Source organism: Myxocyprinus asiaticus, chromosome 8 (genome assembly GCF_019703515.2).
Source record: "Myxocyprinus asiaticus isolate MX2 ecotype Aquarium Trade chromosome 8, UBuf_Myxa_2, whole genome shotgun sequence".
Lineage (NCBI taxonomy): Eukaryota > Metazoa > Chordata > Actinopteri > Cypriniformes > Catostomidae > Myxocyprinus > Myxocyprinus asiaticus.
The window spans coordinates 52,539,774-52,556,364 of NC_059351.1; the positions used below are offsets into that span (position 1 = coordinate 52,539,774).

The following is a 16,591-nucleotide window of genomic DNA, read 5'->3' on the forward strand; positions in this document are numbered from 1 at the left end:
CGGCCACTCCTGGGAAGGTTCACTACTGTGCCAAGTTCACTACTGTGCCTAAGTAACTATAATCTGATTTAAGTGGCAGATAAAATTGTGTGACATCAGCATAACAACAATGGTACGAAAGATTACAATACATGTACAATATAGGGAGAACAAAAGAGGACCCAAAATGGAACCCTGAGGAACGCCATAAATAATGGGTGCAGGCAATGAGAAAAAAATACTGATATTAACAGAAAAAGTTCTCCCTTTGAGATAGGAAGCAAACCACTCAAGGGCAATCCCCTTGATGCCCACCACACACTGGTGCTCTAAAAGAATGTCATGGTCAGTTGTATCAAATGCTGTATAAGATCTAGTAGTACAAATATAGCATTGTCATGAAATCAGAGATGCTCTCCTTGAAATCCTAACATGACTAGATGAATGTTTACTTCTTAACTGATGCCGTTGCTTTGATAGAGATTCATTATAATGTTAGAAACTCATTAATGTTCATCATTTTCATTTGTGTCTCTTAAAGGGTTGCTGACCTCTAGGATGATCTTTCGGATTTTGACCTTGATAGAGTTCTCAGTGAACTGCAGCACTGAGTTTTCGCATGATGTAGGCTATTTGCGAGGTAGAGGCATGCAAATTCAAGGTAGTCTATAGGTCTGTTCCAAAACCTTGTGAGCTGCCTATCGCCTACATAGGAAGCTGCCTTTGTGTGGCAACATCCTAACTGAAATGGAACCTCTTAAATGACTGATTTGGATGGCTATACACAGGGGTTTTATTTTCTGTGATGGGTACATGTAATGCTGCCTAATCTGGATAAAAGAAGGCATTTTAGGAGGCAGCTTAATTAAAGGAATATGCCGGGTTCAATACAATGATGTGAAGTATGTTTAAGTTAATGGGGTGCCTCATAGACAATCAACTTTCACGGAAAATTACAAGAGAAGACAAATCTCAAAGTCTGTTAGACAAACTGATTTTGAAAATGCTTGTAATAACTAGTGATTCTGAACTTTAAGTTAGTTTACTTCTTGAACTCATGTGTAACCTGTCTTGCTGACATTTGCCAATGGAATTGAGGAGAATGGAAAACACTTTGTCTTCGGTAAACTCTCTCTCAGTTGATTACAACTTTGAATCTGTTTTTTGTTCATGCTGGCTTTTAAAACTGGGTCAAGCTGTAATCCCCAATGTATGTTTATTTAGTTGAACAGATTTTGGGTGACACTACAGTACTTGGCTTTTTTTTTTTTTTTTTAAATTAGGAATATTCAGATTGTGCTTTTTTTGTGCCCAAGACCAAAAAATGACCAAAATGGCAATTGCGACTGGGGTGGCTAAGCTTCGGTACATGGTGGCCACGACCACCACTGGCCACCTTCTAGCTCTGGCTGTGCGTGCATTGAGACGCATAAAGGTAGGGAATCAGGGCAACTTTTATATAATACAGTTTGATGTAATGCAACATTTACTTTCTACCCATGGCCCTCAATGAAGGAAAATGTTTGGTCGCCTCTTACATAGATTAAATGAATTTGTCTTTGCAATTAGTGTACTGTGGGTCATTTTGCACATAATAATAATAATAATAATAATAATAATAATAATTCCTTACATTTATATAGTGCTTTTCTAGGCACTCAAAGCGCTTTACATAGTATACAGGGACTCTCCTCAACCACCACCAGTGTGCAGCATCCACCTGCATAATTTCCTGTTAAATGGCATGTAACAAAGTTTCAAGTCCAATACATTCAAGTACCTGCTATATTGACAATGACAAACAGAAAAGTGCAGTTTAATTAGAACACTGTTAAAAGCTACATTAACACATATTGCAAATGAATTTTTTCCTCTAAATGAGGCAATGCATAAGCATACAAATATTATGTACATTTAGAAACAGTGTTGGGAAAATATACATACTTGAAAATGCTTGCCTAACTTATATTAACATGCTTAATGTTTAATGAGCAATACAGTCATTAGGTCCAGCCTAATAAATAATTACGGACAGCATTTGAGTAAATAGGTTTCTAAAAGTAGTGGTTCATGACCACAGATATAGGTGGGGCAGATTCTTCTCCTGAGTGCTATAGGTTATGTATAACTGCAGGGAAATTTTACAATATTCAACTCGTTGAACACATAAACGCGATACATGCATTTTCATATTTGACCACACATAATATTTTTGTCAGTTTATAGTATGGATCTGTGTTTTAAAGTGGATGAATATTTTGGTGGGGCACTGGCACTGGCACAGTTCCACGTGCCCATACAGAGGCCACAGGTTCCTGTTCATCTGTTATTGTTAGAATCTGTAATCTGCACTAATTACAGACAATCTGACTCCAAAATAACAATAAAAATAGCAATCTGTAATGAAGTCCAATGAACTTCTGTTCTGATTGCCCCCAAATCTTTTGATAATAGAGTTGATCTTCTGCTACTTTATCATCTTATATACTGTAGCTTTACCGATAACTTTACATTCCTATTTCTGTTACAGCTGAACAAGCAATAAAAGCATGAGATCCAGCCTAATAAATAATCACAAACAGATATAATCAGACTAATTAGAAACAATAAACTCTGTCTTTTTACTTCTGTTAATAAAGATGCTTCTATCTGCTGCTGTAGTCACTCCTCATCCTTCAAGTCCAGTTTTTGCGAATGCTGCAGCTGCTAGAGCTCCTATTAAGAAAACCAAAACTCCTTTAAACCATGTTGCTTTCTGTTCTTTCTCCTCCTTTTCAATCTTGTCCTGAACTTTGGCATACATCTCATTAGTGAAGTGCTTTCCTCCATTTCTCTCCACCATTCCTTCGATCTTCTCTAGTAGTTGTCTGACCTGAGAGCGTTTCCACATGTCCTGATTGCTGAATGAGTGATATCTGTGACCAAAACTCTCAGTGAATGCCCGAAGTTCTGGATTGTCTTTGATATGTTCATGTAATAATTTACCCTTCAGCGCATCAGCATGAGTGAACAGAATGATGGTGAAGTTTACAGCATCTTCTCCAAAGTTCTGCTGAATCCATTTCACTGTGTTCTTCTCTTCATCTGTGAATCTCTCATCCAGTCTGATCACCAACAGGAACACATGAGGACCAGGAGCAGACATGTACACGCACTTCTCTAGTTCTGTCTTCAGTTCTTCATTACTGATAGATGAATCAAACAGTTCTGGAGTTTCAATCACTGTGATGATTCTTCCACCAGCATCTGCTTCATGTTTCTCTGAAGTGTGACAGACTGATAGAAAACACTTATTCACTCTGAATGAATCTCTTCCCAGGATGGTGTTTCCTGTTGCACTCTTCCCTGATCCACTTTTACCCAGCAGAACAATCCTCAGATCTGATACTGTAAAGTAAAAGAGAATGTATATGCATATTAATTTGCAATGTCCACATTCATCATTTATCATGTCCTATATGGATATATTATGTATATTACATAAACTAGGCCAATTTCAGGGTTCTGATTTAAAACGTTGTCTATTAGGCTTTGGTTACTTTGAGTGCACAGTAAATGAGTGTATTGATGTCCAAGGGCGTGGCCAGAAAATTACTTTTGGGTGGGCTTCAATAAAAATGGATGGGCCAAGTTTTCGCACAAATGTTTGTTTGTTTGTTTTTACAAATGTTTTATTAACAACAGAGAAGCGACACATTCAAACAGTTCTTTCACACTTCAGAAATCAGAATATATAAGTTTAGTAAGTGATTTTATCACACTAAAATCATGTTAACACACATACTGTTTGTGTCTTCTGGCTATACTTTTGAAACATTGTAAGTGCCTCACTGTAACTGCACTTATTTATTTATTTATTTATTTATTTTTATAACTGAGGGAGTCAAAATATGAACCGGGCATGCTTGTGATAGGCTATGCAGAACTGACCCATTTACCTATTAGTGAATGATTTTCTGGTGTCACACTCTTTTCCTCCTCGATCAAACATCTTTCATGTTCTCTCTCGCTTTGATATCCTTCTGTTTGTGGAGATCTTCTTTCTGGACCGCATCCTTCTTCACTCTCATGTGTTTCCCTTTGGTCTTTCTGAACGCTCTGTTCTATTTGTTCCTCTCCAGTAACAAGCTCTTGACTGCTGTCCTCTGATATGTCCAACTTTTCTTTCTCATGGAGTATTATATCTTCATTTAGATGTAATCCACTCTCTTGCTGTCTTCTGTCCGTCTCCTCTTGTCGTATTGTCCTCTCTTTCTCTTGTCCATTAATCTTCACGATGATCTCTTTAGTGTAATGTTCTTGTCCGTTCTTCCTCACTACTTCATCAATCTCCTCCAACAAGCTCAGGATCTGTTTCCTGTCTCTCTTACTTTTATGAATGAACACATGACATTTTTCTTCACAGTAGCTTAGAAGTTCTCTAGTTCTTCTATTCAGCCTAAACTTGATCCATTCTTTCTTAGACATCTCCTGTCTCCCAGTAAACAGCACCATAGTGAACCTGAAAGCTTCTTCTCCAAAGTTCTCCTGAATGTTTTGTACAATCTTCTCCACATTCTCAGTGAATCTGTCCAGTCTGATGATGAGCAGGAAGACATGAGGACCAGGATGAGAGAGAGAAAGACTCTTCATCATTTCCTTCTGCAGCTCTTCATCAGTCAGTTCAGTGTTGTTGAACCCTGGAGTGTTGATCACTGAGATGTTTCTGTCTTCTACTCGTCCTCTCTGTAGTTCACTCACTAGTGTGCTGCTCTCTTTAAACGCCTCTCTGTCCAGTATTATGTTGCTTACAGAACTTTTTCCAGCTCCAGTGTTTCCCAGTAACACCATCCTCAAATCCTGTAAAGCAGGTGCTTCATCAGACTCTGTAAAATAAAAATAACAATAATTTTCAGGTAGGCTGCACTAATAAAACATACCACGTATCACCTTTAGATTTAGATTACTTTATTATAGCTTATTACCCCTTTTATATATATATATATATAATTTTACAGTAAATCATCTTGAAGTCCCATTAGAAGTTTCCTGAGGCCCCCTGATTGAGAACCACGGGTTTACATCAAAGTACCGTACCATGGTAATATTATCTGATACCATTACTGCAGGATGATACTGCCAGATTACCGTTTGTAAAGATGTAATCTTGACAAAGATTAATCTCTTAATGTTTTCATCATGAATAATGTTGTGTCTTTAAGTCTAATGAAATACATATTCAAAACACTCATGAATATTAATCTTCAAGCTCTAAAAACTCTACTAACACACTGGCATAAAGTGACAATTCTAAGTACAGTATGTTGATAATATCTATTTGAAATAAATGCTACAATCACAGATCACATTTCTGATATCTGTCAACACACAGTTGGTCATGTTGCTTTTGTTGCTACACAATTAGTGGAAATTTAGACACATCTTTGATACATACATAAACTTACATGAAGGTTTGATAAATATAGTTTTTAATCATATTATTTTCTATATGTTCTATTTACGTGAGGAACTACGTTTGGTTATATCTCCCAAAATAGCTCACTGTTCTGCGACCAACACCCATCTTAACAATGTTGCAGCACATGAGCCTCATCAAGTTTTTTCTCCTACATTGTACAGTCTAGTTAAGCAAGTTTTGTTCGCTTTACATTTTACAGTTTGTTAAAATTATACCACAATAGTTCAAGCTCACCTGTGTGTGTTGAATTCATTTCTCTGTGAATCCTGTCTTTGCTGGTTTATTGCTGTGTGATCTTTACGTTTCCAGCAGAACTCACTCAGTCTGAATGTAATGACAGAGACCAAAAGTATTTGAGTCATGACAGTGAAACTCCCTCTATTGTGATGAGCAAATTACAATTATATGACCACAGGTATGGTAGGTGTTTGGAATGCATTCTGTGACGAATTACTCTTTGATTTGAAGCTTTGACTCACCCAAATGTATGATGCAGGTCAGTTCAAGTGTGGTTTAAATATAGAACACCTTTCAGCAACAGCAACTGACACAAACTAGCACAAGATAACAATGGTTATGAAAACCATTGTCATCATATAACTCTTTCGTAACATAAATTGTTCCCTGGGCTAATTTCAGTCTTTTATAATTAGATTTGAGCTATCCCACAGTTAAATAAAGCTCAAAACTGCTGAATAAGACGTCACTGAATTCATGTTTGGTATTCGTCTGTGATCCACCCTTCACCACATGCTGAACCTGTTGAACGAAGAGAGCAGGAAGAATGTTCACAATGATACAACAGGGCTAAAGTCCCCCCAGGTTAAAAGGCACATTTGATTTGATTTTCTCCCATAACACTAGATAGAAAATGGTTAACCCATTTTTTAAGTAGTTATTTTGTATAAGCATTATCTTAATATGTTACTCAAAAAAAAGCATCTCGCTGTCACATTTTTCACTATAACTATTGTACCTATAGTTACACTGTCACTGTGAATCCCCTGGGGCAACTCCACACAGCCTTTAAGAAAACAAAACCTGAATTTTAATCAAAACAACCTACTGTTATTATTTATTTTCACATTGTGACCAGAAAAAAAGCAAATGTTCCTTAAGGTGTGCCTTTAGCTCATCGTACCCTACATCTGAAATGTGATTTGTGCTGCTCAGACATGGCAGTGAATACATTTTGAAAGCACCATTTATTTATTTTTTTGTCTTATTGTCATGTATGGTGGGCATTTGTAATTGCGCCGTTGGACTCTTGGGCGCCACCTGCTGGAGTTGGTGACTGGCTGTTGAAGAATCTGAAACAGGATTACAGTACTAATAGGGTGGCCAGACATCCTGTTTTTCCCGGGACAGTACAGTATTTAAGCACTTTTTCAAGAGTCCGGATTTCTTCTGAAAAAATAGTATTTTGTCCCGCCTAACGCCTATGCGGCTTTCTCAGTCACGTAAGTATTCTATAATCAAAGGTAGCCAAGGATACGGCTTGTAAAACCAATAAAATCACACTGTGTTATTTGAATTACATGATTGGATTAAACTATCCAATCACAATCCCCTATCAATAGACGTCCAGTTAGTGAACTGATTGAAGAGACAGTTTGAAAGAGCACACAGATGAAATTGTGTCTGGAAAAATGTCAAAGAAGCGTGCATGTACATTTAATGAGGATCTTCAAAAACAGTTTACATTTCTGAAAAAGGAGTCACAGACAGAGCCTAGTAAAGTGAGGTGTGAGATTTGTGAAGTTCACTTTTCCATCACCCATGGAGGCCGCACCGACATCGCGCAGCATGTTCATACAAAAAAAGCATGTGGATGCTGCTAAAAGTAAGTGTGATTTTTTTGTGAAACAAAGTTCCGAATCTGACAAGGTGCACGCAACGCAAGTGATGGATAAATAGATTAAATAAATAGATTAATTCACAGTTTCCTTTCAGTAAAATTATAACAATGCATGATTTTTTTTCAGTCAAAATATGCTCAAATGGAATAGCATGTAATATGGTAGTATTGGGTTCACAAATTAAGTATTTTAAATGAATATAAACACAAACATACTTACAGAATTGAGCTCTTTCTTGTATCTTTCTCTGAGCCTCCTGGTACATCTCATTAGTGTAATGCTTTCCTCCATTCTTCCCCACCATTTTATCAATCTTCTCCAGCAGTTCTTCGACCTGAGAGCGGTTCTCCATGTCCTCATTGTTGAATCTGTGATATCTGCCACCAAAACCATCTATCAGTTCCTGGAGATCTGGACAATCTTTGATGTACCCCTCTAAAGGCTTTTTCTTCAGTGCATCAGCATGAGTGAACAGAATGATGGTGTAGTTTGACGCATCTTCCTCTGTGTATTTCACACTCACTCTGATCACCAGCAGGAACACATGAGGACCAGGAGCAGACAGTTTGACGCAATTCGCTATTTCTTCCTTTAGCTCCTTTTCTGACATTGATGTGTCAAACAGTCCTGGAGTGTCAATTAATGAGATGATTCTTCCACACACATCTGCTTCTTGTTTCTCACATGTTTCAGTGGTTGAAAGAGCAGAAATATCCACTCTAAACACATCGCTGCCTAATACAGTGATTCCTGTTGAGCTCTTTCCTGATCCAGTTTTACCCAGCAGAACAATCCTCAGATCAGGTGAATAAATGAAATATGGAATTAAACAGAGCATTGACTACACACACACACATACACACACACACACACACACACACACACACACACACACACACACACACACACACACACTGTCTAAGCCTATAATTTGATTATAATTTATTTAGAAAAATGGCAACAAATATAAAAATGAAATAAAGTTTTTGTGTCCGGTAGAGTGGAATTTAAGTTCATGCACTCAATGAAGGAGCTGTCATATCTCATAAAAAAAAAAAAAAAAAAAAACATCACCCGAAATATGGCATTTCAAAATTTCACACCTGCATCCTAACGCTTCTTAAGGCAACAATTTTTGAATGTTTAAATGAGTGCAGGATTTGAATGTTATGATTGCTACAGTGGATGGAGATGAAGATCATTGAATAAAGTTCCTCACACAGAGCTATTATATCATGTCTTCTGAAGACTTGGATTATAGTGCACGGATATAATGAATTACTTTTGTAATCATTTCAGGTGCTTTTTGGTGTGTTTTGTGGTCTTTCTTATTAACTGCAGCTTATTCAGAAAACTCCTTTGGTGTTTTACGGCAAACAAAATAAAAATGATATAAGTAATAAATAGACAATCACAGAATTGTAACATTTTAAAGTTTAGTCTTGGTTAAAGTTAAATTATTCTATGAAACACATTGAACACAGCACCAGGAATAATGTCAAATTATTTAAATGTGTTAAATTCATTAAATAAATGTGATAAAATGTAACAATTAATTAATCTGATTGATTATAAATACAATACATTTAACAGCTTAGTTCCATTAATACAATATTCATGGTTTCAATAAGGATTGGAAACATGTATACATCTCTCAAGTTGTTCAGAAATGCTGCCAATACGTTAATGTATGTTTTTTTGTGTGATCTGTGAGGTCAGCCATGTTCATTCAGTGATCTTTTAATGTTACGTCCCACCACAAATCACTCACAAATCACTCCTATATCAATTAAAAAGTGATAAAGTGATAGTTCAGGACTGATGCATCAAACATTTTCAAAGGGGAACTGAATTTAAATTAAATGTTTACATTTAATGTTTACATGACTGCATGATCAAAATAAAAATAATTATATCAATGAGAGGAAAGTGAATAAATATTTAAACACTCAGGCAACAAAAATCACACAATATGAAAAGTTCTTATTATCTTTTTAAATGACACCTCAAGATTTCCTCAGCTGAAGTAAGATTTTAGTACAACATTCATTATTTCTAGGTTATAATCCAACTTCAGAATATAAATGTTTTGTGTTTAATTTAGTCACTCTTTTCTTTCTGTTTGGTTGTTAATGATCACTGTTATAAAATTAAAATATCTTCAGTAAGTGTTGATTGAAAACTTCACAGAAAGCTGTGACGTAATCAAATGATCACTTATTATCTTTTTAATTAGACAGAACTTTTTTTGACACAAAATTTCGTAACTATTCAGGCGACTATTATAAAAAAATGCAATTATTACAAATTTTCTTGCTGATAACATACAGTATATTTGAGAAAAGTTTGTGGTTGTACAGAAGTCCTGAAGGTAACCAGGCTCTAGAAACGGTCTGTTTGGAATTTGTGGAAATTGTGACGTCACAAGGACCAACTACATCTGCATAGGGCTGCATCTTCAGTCATTGCACCCTTTTCCCCGCCCACTGGTGCCCAGTCTGTCACACACACTGTCCCAATGTGCTTTTTAAGTCCTCGTGGTCACATAGTGATGCGCCTCAGTCCGGGTGGCAGAGGACGAATCCCAGTTGCCTCCATGTCTGAGACTGTCAACCCGTGCATCTTATCATGTGGCTTGTTGATCGCGTTGCCACGGAGACATAGCGCATGTGGAGGCTTCACGCCATCCACCACGGCAACAATGCTCAACTCACCATGCGCCCCACCAAGAACTAACCACATTATAGAAACCACGAGGAGGTTACCCCATGTGACTCTACCCTCCCTAGCAACCGGGCCAATTTGGTTGCTTAGGAGACCTGGCTGGAGTCACTCAGCATGCCCTGGGATTCAAACTAGCGAACTCAAGGGGTGGCAGTCAGCGTCTTTACCACTGAGCTACCCAGGCCCCCTTTGACAAGCATTTTTGACAATTTGAAGTTCTTTTTAACTTCACATGGTGTTCAAAATATGCCGGTCCTGCGTGAGACACTGAAGAAAAAGCGAGACGTGGTGCAAATGTCAAAGACATTCGTCCATCATGTGTTTAAACAATGGGAAAACAGAACAGATGTGCAAAAACACATTCACATGGGTGAATGGCCCCCAACTCGTCCGTTCAGGCCTTGGTTGGGTTGCAGACCTCTAATTCAAGTTATTACCATTTTTTACCATTTACCTGGACCATTTTTGCACCCATCTGTGCTAATTTTAATTGTCAGTCTTTTGTGCACATGCACTAGATGGACATCTTTGATCTTTTGATGTGTTTCCAGTGATGCGCATCACGTTTTAAGAGTGGTACAATCACAACTTTTAAAAAAGCATCTCATTCTGCTGCATCCACTGACTGGGAGAAACACTGTTATGTAAGTAAACAATTTAATTCATGAATATTTAATATGTCATGACTATTTTTTGTTTATGGTGTTGCTTGAGTAAACATTTTAATATATTGAAATGTAGTTTTATAATGTTGTGTGGAGTTTGTTCATTTTCTTCCGATTGAGTTTCAAATATGTATGTATTTGAGGGGCTGCATGATGTTAGCTATTTAGAACAGTGGGCATTTACATTGAAGACTTAAAGGGCCAGAGAGCATGACCAAGCTTTTCAGACAGAGAGCCAGAGACAGGGTGGGAAATTATTATAAATTATATGAATAAATTATGTCTTCGACAAAGTTTTGGTGCACAAAAAAAAAAAAAAAAAAAAAAAACTATTCTAACTTTATAAGTAAACCTATAAATAAATAAATAATAACATTATATAAAAAGAGCATATCATACCCCCTATACATTTCAGGAAAAGATAAATGTATAACATTTATTATCTTAAACTTTACAACAATTGAACCACAATTGAAGGCTAGAAAACATGCATAAAGTGAATTAATGGAGTTTGGGAACTGACCTGTATTTTCTGATGCCATTTCAGCTTTATTTTCTGTCCTGAGGATCAAAGTCTTCAACAATGCTTGCTGCCACCTGGTCTCATAGGACAAACCGAAAGTATTTTTGCCTCTTCTATTTGAATAAATAGTCATGGTCTGAAATTGTCATTTGAAACACTTGTAGATTTAACTGAAAATAAGTTAATTTAATGCTGAATGAGGTGCTTTAATTCACACACATGTATCAGTGTCAGGACACTCTTTCTTTATATTCTTGTTCTGTAAAGATGGAATAAATAAATCCTGAATCTGAATTAAATAAACATGTAATTTGTAAATGGTTCCTTTTGTAAAAGTTGTGTTTGCATCTTCATTAATTAACACTTTATTTATAAGATCTCCAAATTTTATTGACTATCTTCAGCAACAAATAACAATTATGTGACCAAATGTATGATGCTTTGACTTTTTTAAATGTTGTACAGGTCAGTTCAATTTCAGTTTAATTGTGGAGCACTTTCAACAACAACAAGACAATAGTGATAATTAAAACATTTTAGTAAATACAGAGAACACATTTGGACAAGGATATATAAAATATAAAATTAGATATTATATACCATTATAAAACTCTTTAGTAACAAAACATCTGCCCTGAATTCTGCAGTCTTTCATAATTAGATCTGTACCAGCACAAAGCTGCTAAATATCAGACGTCATTGTATTGTTTTTAGTATTTGTCTGTGATCCACCCTTCATGTATGCTGAACTTGAACAAACTGAGTGTAATGGTGATATATTTTTCTCTAAGGGACTTTTATTTTGGTGGGTGGTGCTGTCTACATTGTGCACGAGAGAGAAGAGGAAGAGGTCAGTCGCGCCTTGGACATTGAAGAAGAGAGTTGCCGCCGTGCGAGAAGAGAGTCACGCCGTGCGAGAAGAGAGTCGCGCCGTGTGAGAGAGAGTCACGCCGTGCGAGAGAGTCACGCCGTGCGTCAGGAGAGTCACGCCCTGCGTGAAGAGAGTCACGCCCTGATAGCTGTGCAAGAGGTCGACATTTTCTTCGCTGAAAATGTAAAGGAAGACAGAGGCACACAGTCAGTTTAAGTTGTGTGAGTTAAGTATACATCGACGTGATCGTGTGAAACAGAAGACGTAGTTGAAGCAGAAGCTCGGTTGATTATGCCATTGAATGGAGAACGGTGTTAGAGACTGGCCGAGAGCACGAAAGGGAGTTGCTAAAGCCGTACACCTACTTATTCAGAACATTGTTGTTTCTGGCGTAATACTGAATTTAAGTTTTTGTGGAATCATACTGCGTTTTTAGAGTCATCTATGAACTGTGTCATAGATCGTGATACATTGGTTTCCCCGCGAATCACTTAAGTGCACTTGTAAGTGCGCTAGAGCTAGAGTTAGTTTTGCACTGAGTGATTTTTCCCTTTTTCTGAGTATTTTTGGCATTTAGAAGAGTCTGACAATTGCCAACGATCAAGTGTTGCTTTCAAGAAGTATTTTTCTTGTTTTGTGGATCAACCCTATTCAAGTGGGCCACGTGCGTGCTGTGGCTGAGCCGCGCCATTTTGTTCCGGAAATTTCCAGAGTTTTCCAGAGCCGCGCTGAAGCTTCTCAGGTGTTTTTTTTTTGTTGTGTTTATTACCCTGCCAACCAGACGACATCTCCTCAATGTCCTGTCTCAGATGTTTATTTCATTGTTACAAGTCATCACAAATCGCAACTTGTCACAAGTCATCGCAAGTCATCGAAAGTCGACACATCAAAGTCATCGTTGCTGCAATCTGGTATAAATGTTCTTTACATACACCTATATGAACATTTTACTGAGTTAGATTGAACTGAACTGAGTGATTATTTGAAACTGTGAACTTGAACTGTGATTTTGAACTATTTGATGTGAATCTGAGTCAAATGGAAACTGAATTGTAAAGTTGATTCAAAAGAGTCATTAGTCACAAGTTAAAAGAGTCATCAGAGTTATCTGAAGTGAATCATTTGAATTGTACGACAAGAGTCTTTGATTTGATTCAGAGTTTCGTTTAATAACATCCATTGTCATTAGAGAGTCAATTTACGTATCCAGATATTGAAATTCATTTTGAAAAATTTATATCTGAGGGGTTATATGTAAAAGTTTTGAAATTGTTAAGTCTTGAAGATTTACGGAGGTTGTAAGAGAACTTCAGTGAACCTGTCATTCGTTTTATTATTTTATTTTATTATTTCATTTAATTGTAACAAACCTTTTCAGAAGAGAATCTAGTTTCCTAAAAAAGAGAAAATAAATAATTAATTGTTAAAAGTAATACAGTTGATAATTATTTGTGGAACTTACCTTGGAGTAAGGGCGTCTCACTTACACTATTAGGTTTAGAGGGGTGGGAACATGAGCTTGAGTTATTACTTTGCATCACTTTTATTCTTCATGAAGCCACCGTGTTGACACTTAATTGCCTGAAGCCCACACTTCTTATTCCTGCAGTATATTATACAATAGGTAAGCTAAAACACATACACAATTACTCTGTACACTGAGACTCAAAGCACCGGGGGTGGGGATTAAGATCCTGTCACTTCTAGGTCTTCCAGGGTAACATTGTTATATTCCCCTACTAGGTGGGTCCTAAGAGCCCGTTACATGAGCAGAAAAACACGTGTCTACTAACAACTATATGAACAGTGATTGGAATCTCTAAGAGTTACTGTCTGCTCAGACTCTCATGAAATGCATTTTAAAAGCACTTTGTGTGTGTGTGTGTGTGTGTGTGTGGTGTGTGTGTGTGTGTGTGTGTGTGTGTGTGTGTGTGTGTGTGTGTGTATGTGCACTTTGTTACAATGATGTTGCACTTGCCCTGCTGGGCACCACCCCAACAATCAATGAACAGAGCCCGATACAGAATAATTACTCCCCATAAAATCAGTTTTGTGTTCTGTGGTTTTGGGGAGAAATGATTAAAGGCAGCATTGGAAGTCAGGCAAAAGGAGAGTTGGTAATGGTTGGTTACAGTTTCCGATAGAGCAGCTTGACAGCATTTATTTAGGGTAATGTTCAACTTAATGTCTGTGGACCACATTTGTGGCATGCTGTCAACAAATTATGAAAACCTTAGCATCTTTACATGATACTATGTAGGATAACTTACTGTTACTAATAACTGGACATTTCTGATAAAGGTAACACTTTTATTTAATTAAAATCTACAGAACAAAGCAGAGTTACAAACTATAAAGTAACAGATATGCAGTACATTAAAATAAAACTCATTAATTTCTGACGTGTTTCTCTATTGCAATGATCAAAATAAACTCAGCATACAGGACAGTGAAATATTCCAAAGAACTTCACAATTTGCACAGAAAACAAACAAACAAAACAAAAATAACATTCATGCTTAATCTACTGTATCTCTTGTGTTAATGCTTTGTGTTGGGGTTGGCAAGAACACTGAGCACCTTTGTGGCAAAACTGCTGCAAGAGAAAAGTTTTTGACTCAAAATCTAGAGTACCTACTCCAGTAACAACTTGTGATATTGCCCCTGTGACAGCTAGCCCCAGTTTCCCTGATATATTATGATGTATTACTTAGGGCAGTTCAGACATTTTTATCATTTTTAGCTTTGTATTTTCTTGAAAAATAATACACTCCTCCAAATGTTGCTGCTGCCACAAGTGCACCTCCTCTGCTGCTGCTCTTCCTTCAGTTAATGCAACTGCTCCTGTTTTAGAAGCTAATGCTCCTCCTACTAATGCTCTTGTACAACATTTTTCATGTAGGATTTTATCCTGAGTGTCCTTATAGTCCTGTTCAGTGTATCTACTGCTTCCATTCATCATCTTCATTGGCTCAATCTTTTTCAGAAGTTGATTGACCTGAGAGTGATCCTCATCTTTGTTATTAAAAACATGATATCCTCCTGAACACTGATCAACTACTGACCTCAGTGTTTTGTATTGACTCAGATATTCCTCAATTGGCTGCTGTAATTCATCTCCATGAGTAAAGAGCACTAGTGTGTGTTTTGAGGCCTTTTCTCCAAACGTCTCTTTGATCCACTTCACAATGTTCATGTCCTCCTCTGTGATTTCCTTACTCAATTTGATCACCAGCAGAAACACATCAAGACCATGACATGTACACTCAAATATCTGCTCTATTTTACTTTGTAAACCTGTAGTCTTCATTGATTTATCAGAGAGTCCTATTGTGTCGATCACATTGATTCTTTGTCCACCCACTTCTGTACGTGCTGTCTTACAGATCCCGGTCACAGACTCAAGAGACAAATTCACTATAAACTCATCTCCGCCCAGAATTGTGTTTCCTGATGCACTCTTTCCTGCTCCAGTCTTGCCCAACAGCACAAAATTCAAATCATCTATCTGTTTTCCTGTGTATTTTAAATATATACAAAATAATCATTTGATAGACTTTTACTTGAAATGTTAAAGAGAGGCATCATGATGAAGGTCTGACATATGCAGCATATGGATGCCACAATGATTTCAGGGCCACTAAAATATATTATTTCTTCTTTAAAAGACTTCCAAGAAATAGATTTGATAGTGGATGGGGAAATCTGTTGTACTTACTCATTTCAGCTTATTTTGAGAATTCAGTTGAATCTACAGAATGACACAAAATTTGTATTAGAATATTGATGGAAAGGTTTGGAAACTAAATGAGAAAATGGGAAAAATTTGCTTACAATCTGAGTACCAAAGCAGTGAATTTGTTTTGTTAAACCATGTAATCACAGTTCACAATAATTTAAATGAATCCTGGTGAAGGAGAAAAAAATAAATAAAAAATCACAAATTTATCTCAGATTCATCCATCTTTCAGTCCATCCAATATTTCCACTGGCCTCAAATAAAAGGGCTCCTGAGACACGAGACATGGACTTGTCCTAACAGTAGAGATTCATAGAAATTTATAGCGGCAAAAATAACCCATGCCCTCTGCCACATCAAACATACTTTACGTTACCTAACATGCCAGAATCAATGAACTATTATCATGATATAGTTAGACTAAATAATTTGCAATATATATATATATATGTTTTAGTTATTAAAATGAAACATCCTCAAAGTGGGAGTCTGGCAAAATGTGATACAGTAAATTCTTTATTTTCTTGCATTCGATTAATTTTACATTTTATATTTTTCTTTGCAAAGAATAGCGTAGCAATAACTGCTGATGTTTCTGCTCATGTGATTGAAGGGTCTGCTAAATGAAAACATGTAAATATAAACATTTTGTTTTACAGCATATTTGTATAAGGAAATAAAACTTGTGTATGTAATAATAACACAATATTCACACTTACCCTGTTAACAGCAGATAGTTTTCAAGTTTTCTGTCCAACAGACGGCAGGTGAAG

At 36.7% G+C, this 16,591-nt stretch overlaps 1 protein-coding gene across 1 annotated transcript; it reads right to left on the bottom strand.

Moving 5' to 3' along the window:
* Positions 1–1,767: 1,767 nt before the first annotated feature.
* On the bottom strand, positions 1,768–16,591 carry LOC127444809 (uncharacterized). Its single transcript, XM_051704349.1, has 7 exons — positions 15,798–16,591; positions 14,797–15,595; positions 12,119–12,254; positions 7,516–8,137; positions 5,672–5,707; positions 3,918–4,844; positions 1,768–3,366 (listed from the first exon to the last, which is right to left on the bottom strand). The coding sequence occupies exons 1-7, from the start codon at positions 15,799–15,801 to the stop codon at positions 2,648–2,650; spliced, it is 3,243 nt and encodes a 1,080-aa protein (XP_051560309.1). The 5' UTR covers positions 15,802–16,591; the 3' UTR covers positions 1,768–2,647.

Coding starts and splice junctions, on each gene's coding strand:
- LOC127444809 (XM_051704349.1), bottom strand. Junction 12,255..14,796: donor ATGATAAAAATGTCTGAACT/GCCCTAAGTAAT, acceptor TTACATTTTCAG/CGAAGAAAATGTCGACCTCT. Junction 3,367..3,917: donor AGAAAATCATTCACTAATAG/GTAAATGGGTCA, acceptor TTTACTTTACAG/TATCAGATCTGAGGATTGTT.